Here is a 5,841-nt window from a genome sequence, read left to right as displayed (position 1 = left end):
TTTTTTTTTTTTGGGGTAAAATGCAGAGCGTTCAAAGAATGTCCCCACCCAGATGAGAAAACAAGAATGCAGTTAAGCCGAGAGTTGGGTTTGGCTCCTCGCCAAATTAAGTTTTGGTTCCAAAACAGAAGGACTCAAAGGAAGGTTCATTTTTTTCTTTCCTTTTACTTCAGTTGTATCTGTAAGTGGATGTTTGGCCATGCTTAAGAAAAAAAAAGGCCAAGAAGAGCAGCTAAAAAAGGGATTTTAAGCACAACAGTTTAATTCTATGGTGTTTATTATAAGCTATCTTGCTTGTATTTCTCTTCCCTATTATGTTAAAACAGCAAATTTTGTCACGGTTTAGGCACAATACGAAAGAGCAGATAATAGTGCACTTCGGGCAGAGAATGACAAAATCAGGTGTGAGAACATAACAATCAGTGTGGCACTCAAGAATGTGATCTGCCCTTCTTGTGGAGGACCTCCAGTTTCAGAAGATCCATACTTGGACGAGCAGAGACTGCAAATGGAGAATGTCCAGTTGAAAGAAGAGGTTTATCGCCGTTTTTCCAGTTTTGATTCCATCTTCAAGAAGATGCTTATTAAGTTTTCTCTTTTTAGTAATTATTTGTTAATCCTGTTGCATTCTTTGCAGCTTGACAAAGCTTCCAGCGTTGCTGCCAAATACATAGGCCGGTCCATTTCACAACTCCCACCAGTGCAGCCTTTTCATGTATCGTCATTGGATTTATCCATGTCGAGTTATGGAGGGCTCAGAATTGCCGGCCCTTCGCTTGATCTTGATCTTCTTCCAGGAAGCTTGACTGGTTCTTTGCAAAAATTACTTTTCCCAACATTGAGCATTTCGGACATGGATAAATCTCTCATGGCTGATATTGCTAGCAATGCCATGGATGAATTGATTAGGCTTTTACAAACCAATGAACCACTTTGGATGAAATCAGCTGATGGAAGAGAAGTTCTTAATCTCGAAAACTACGAGAGAATTTTCCCCAGTCCTAATACTCACAGGAAATGTCCCAATATTCGAAATGAAGCTTCAAGAGATTCTGGTGTTGTGATAATGAGTGGCTTGGTATTGGTTGACATGTTTATGGACACGGTTAGTTATTCTCGATCTTTATTTTCGTAGCATTTCCCATTTGTGTACTTAATGTCGTTCTGAATTGTTTTGCTTAATAACAGAGTAAGTGGATGGAATTATTTCCTACTATTGTTTCAAGGGCAGTAACGCTAGAAGTAATATCATCTGGAATGCTGGGAAGCCAAACTGGCACATTGCAATTGGTAATAATCCCCTGACCAAAAATTTTCTTTTTCAATTTTGATTGCAGTTCATTTAATAGAATTACTATTTTGGTAGATGCATGAAGAGTTGCAGGTGCTTTCGCCATTGGTGCCGACTAGGCAAATCTGTTTCCTTAGGTTCTGTCAGCAAATTGAACAAGGCTCATGGGCAATTGTCGACATTTCATATGATCTTCCCAATCAAGAGAGCCAATTCGCTTCTTCATGTATAGCTCGCAGGCTTCCTTCTGGATGCTTGATACAAGACATGGCAAATGGTTATTCCAAGGTTGAATATTAGCGTATTCAATTTTCTATCACTCTGTTTTGTAATATAGTAAGCAATACGAACATTTACCCAAATGTTTTTGTTCTACAAATGATAGGTCACTTGGGTCGAAAACTGGGAAATAGAAGATAGGGAGCCAATTCATAGGCTTTATAGAGATCTTATTCACAGAGGATTGGCATTTGGAGCAGAAAGATGGCTTTCCGCTCTTCAAAGGATTTGTGAAAGATTTTCTTGTCTTATGGTTACTAGCAATTCGACTTGTGACATTGGAGGAGGCAATTCTCGACTATTTTTACTTCTATTCCAAAATTATGTTCGAAGTGATCATTTTTATGTTTTCATTACTAATTTTCCTGAAGCATTCAATTTTTTACAGTAATTCCATCACCTGAAGGGAAAAGGAGCATGACGAAACTTGCCCAGAGGATGATCAATAACTTTTGTGCAAGCATCAACCCGTCTAATGGTGAACGATGGATGACACTTTCAGGGTCGAATGAGTTTGAAGTGCGCGCAGCACTTCATAAGAGCACTGATCCTGGCCAGCCTAATGCCGTGGTACTTAGTGCAGCCACTACAATTTGGCTTCCAGTTTCTGCACAAAACATCTTCAATTTCTTCAGGGATGAGAGAACTCGACCTCAGGTAAGAATTTAACTTAATACTAGCATCATTTATTTGAAATTCAGCTTATCTGGTTTATGCAAGACAATGGTCTTTTATCTTCTCATATTGTTTGTAAATGTAGTGGGATGTTCTTTCCAATCAAAATCCTGTTCAAGAAGTTGCTCACATTTCAAATGGTGCTCATCCAGGGAATTGCATCTCTGTTCTTCAGGTAAAATTCCTCTCCCTAATCATCATGGATAATTCTACATGTACATTATGGTGTCCATATTGTACCCCTCCAATCATGAAATTTCACATATACATTATGGACACCCTTATGGACACTATAATGTACATGTAGTATAACCCAATCATCATAGTCCGTCGCATTTTTTTAGAAGAACAAAACTTTTATTCTCTTGGCATACGACAACATTAGCACACGTTAGGAATTAGTACTTGATAAAAATGGCTAGTATAATGAATGATTTTAGTTTCTTTTTCTTATTTATGACAAACATGCTAGTTTTGGTTAACTGATTCTTATATCCTTGTATTGATCAACTGTGAATTCTTCAATCAGGCTCTCAACGCTAACCAGAACATGCTGATACTCCAAGAAAGTTGCATAGACTCGTCAGGTTCACTTGTCGTGTACAGCCCGGTCGATCTTCCGTCCATCAACATAGCAATGAGTGGAGCCGACCCTTCATCCATAGCCCTGTTGCCTTCCGGGTTCACCATCTCACCAGATGGTCGGCAACAAGATCAACTTCAAGCTGGAGGAATTGATTATGGAGCCTCAACCAGCACTGGTGGTAGTTCATCAGGTTCACTTATCACAATAGTGTTTCAAATACTAGTGAGCAGCTTACCATCGGCCAAAATGAAGCAGGAATCAGTGACCACTGTTACTAACCTTATCAGCGACACAGCCCGCCAAATTAAAGCTGCCCTGAATTGCATTGCTTCCTGATAGGTGGATTAGACAGTACAGTACAAAACAGTATAAAATAATGAAGGAGGGAACCTTATTGGTTAGTTGGGGATTTTGAATGCTACTGTGCTGCTGTCTGCTGCTGTTTTTGCTGCCAAGTCTCATTACAATTCACAACCACCTTAACTTGTTATTTTTATCCAAGTTTTTTTATAGTGTCTTTTTTGTCTTTTTATTATTATTATTATTATTAATTTTTTTGAATTTTCAACATAGTCAAGAACGTACCATGTATGGAAAATTGCACAGCGGGTCCTCAATATATTGTTTTAGCAGGAAGTTAGTAACAAACTTTAATTATAGTTGAACAATTGTCACTTCTTCTTTGCATGTCTAATTTTACGAAGCTAAATTATGCTCCGAAACATGGGTGATGTTTAGAAAATTGAATTGAGATATATTTTAAGAATGTATATAGGGATTTGTCAGTCAAACAGGGCCATTGACAGGCCGAGGTGTTGACAACACCTTGGCCATTGATTATGTATGCGCGTGCCCCATGTGCTGCAAGATCGAGGGCTGAGCTCATGCCACTTCGGCTTGGATTTAAACCCAGGCTATGTTGCAGGGTTCATATATATATATATATATATATAAAACGTGTGGTCCTATGAAAATTAAGACTGGCATGAATCTAAAATGGGGTAACAATAATGACAGAGTGGATAATTTAATATAGTTATTTTCAATTTAATGCTCCACAACAAGTCATGTCTTGGGGTCCGAATGCAATACATTTGGTTGCATGAATTGTTTAAAAAAAATAATAATAATAATAAATAAATGGAAGGGGGAAAGAAACAATTATGGTAAATTCGTATGATGGAGCTTTGACCTCAAAATTGACTTTTCGAGAAATTCCATCTCCAAAAACATAAAATGTCAAATAATTTCGTCTATTTTTCTTCTTTCTTTAAATTAAAATAGAGACACAAGACACATACCCACTAATTCATAAAATAGAGAGAATTAATTTAGTAAAACATAAACTGCTGCAATGATTAGTATAACTAAGCCTTGGCTTATTCAACTAAAATAATAAATAAAGCAAAATCATAAATTATAAAATAAATATACTAATGAAAACAAAATTTCTAAACGTTAAAAATAAGATCTCAAGACCCACCTTAAATGCTTATTTGAAACTCAACTCTATTTTCTGTTGACTGAGTATAATGTCATATTTTATAGGATAATTTCAACCGTAGTCTTAAATCTTTCAAATATTTGTATAGGAAGTAGCGATAGAACTGATAGTATTGACAAGTGGTTACATCAATGGCTAAATTTATTTCTCTTTGTCTATTTCTTTTAAGTTCCTTAAAAGTTCTTGTGGGAAGGAAATGGAATCGTTGGAATGGAGAAATTGGGGTTGGCAGAGGTGGAGGAAATGAGACTCTGGCGAAGGTTCTTCATCATTTTTTTGGGTACTTGTGCACCCATTAACATAGGAATTATGTGTATAACTTGCTCCATCGATTGATTGATCTCAATTTCAATTTTCCACACCGTCCCTCCTGATCACTCCAAGGTAATGAAAAAGGCTTGACACATGATCGCATCCAATTCTATATGTTCGATAAAGATGATGAACGAGTCTCTGTTGAGACACATGTGATTAATGTTGGGCATCTTGAATGGTTCAAACAACGGGACCTAACCTAAACAGCAGTGTCCTTTGTTTTTATCTAGCTGGGGTACCCCCAAAGATTTACCACCCTCACCCTCCGACAGTGTCCCATCATTAAAGGTAGAATAAGAAAGTCCTTATTATCTAAATCTAAAGTTTCATCATTCTACTCAATAAATCTCATGTTCTCTTCGCTTTGAGCCGCTATTTCACGAGGGAAAGCAAACAGCTTGTGGAGAAAAATAAGTGTTAGACAGATAATCAGGCTTCCAAGAAACGTTTCTCAGAATCTGTAAAAGAGAAAAAAAGGTGAAACCTGATTCAAAGACAAGGAACTTTGAATCCTTTTTATACATATACATGAATTCATAGAACTAGTATTCATTGAAGAAGAAGGAGAAGGTGAATTTTGTGAGTGATCTGGTCTAGCAGGGAAAAGTTATGGCCCCAGTCGGATTGCCTCCAGGTTTCAGGTTCCATCCGACTGATGAAGAGCTTGTCAATTATTATCTCAAAAGGAAAGTTCATGGCCTAGAGATTGAACTTGACATAATTCCAGAAGTTGATCTTTACAAATGTGAACCTTGGGAATTAGCAGGTTATTCCTAACTCTTCTCTATATCTGTGTGTGCACGAGCACTTATTGGACTGGATTCGACAGTATTTTCTTACATAATACTGTCCATACATACCCAATTCCTTAGTTTTTCATCACATGATTTTGAAACTTAAATTTAGTCATTGTGTAACTGCAGAGAAATCCTTTTTGCCAAGCAGAGATCCAGAGTGGTATTTTTTTGGACCAAGGGACAGGAAGTACCCCAATGGATTCAGAACAAATAGAGCCACCAGAGCAGGATATTGGAAATCCACCGGGAAAGATCGGAGGGTGAGTAGCCAAAATCGACCCATTGGAATGAAAAAGACATTGGTATACTATCGGGGTCGAGCTCCACAGGGAATCAGGACTGATTGGGTGATGCATGAGTATCGTCTTGATGATAAGGAGTGCGAGGAGACTTC

At 37.6% G+C, this 5,841-nt stretch overlaps 2 protein-coding genes across 2 annotated transcripts; both read left to right on the top strand.

The window, feature by feature from the left end:
- The first annotated feature begins 31 nt into the window (after positions 1-31).
- LOC111411122 (homeobox-leucine zipper protein HDG11-like) lies at positions 32-3,341 on the top strand. The gene is made up of 9 exons (XM_023041703.1): positions 32-144; positions 347-535; positions 638-1,105; positions 1,189-1,290; positions 1,367-1,579; positions 1,677-1,857; positions 1,959-2,227; positions 2,331-2,420; positions 2,775-3,341. The coding sequence occupies exons 1-9, from the start codon at positions 67-69 to the stop codon at positions 3,165-3,167; spliced, it is 1,983 nt and encodes a 660-aa protein (XP_022897471.1). The 5' UTR covers positions 32-66; the 3' UTR covers positions 3,168-3,341.
- Positions 3,342-5,043: 1,702 nt separating this feature from the next.
- Positions 5,044-5,839, top strand: LOC111402758 (NAC domain-containing protein 45-like; the record flags this gene model as incomplete). The annotated part of the gene is made up of 2 exons (XM_023031099.1): positions 5,044-5,416; positions 5,574-5,839. Coding segments are annotated over exons 1-2 (423 nt in total), but the record flags the coding sequence as incomplete, so codon positions are not given.
- Between the last annotated feature and the right edge of the window lie 2 nt (positions 5,840-5,841).

Source organism: Olea europaea, chromosome 1 (genome assembly GCF_002742605.1).
Source record: "Olea europaea var. sylvestris chromosome 1, O_europaea_v1, whole genome shotgun sequence".
NCBI classification, from domain to species: domain Eukaryota; kingdom Viridiplantae; phylum Streptophyta; class Magnoliopsida; order Lamiales; family Oleaceae; genus Olea; species Olea europaea.
This window is presented reverse-complemented; position numbering and strand designations above follow the sequence as displayed.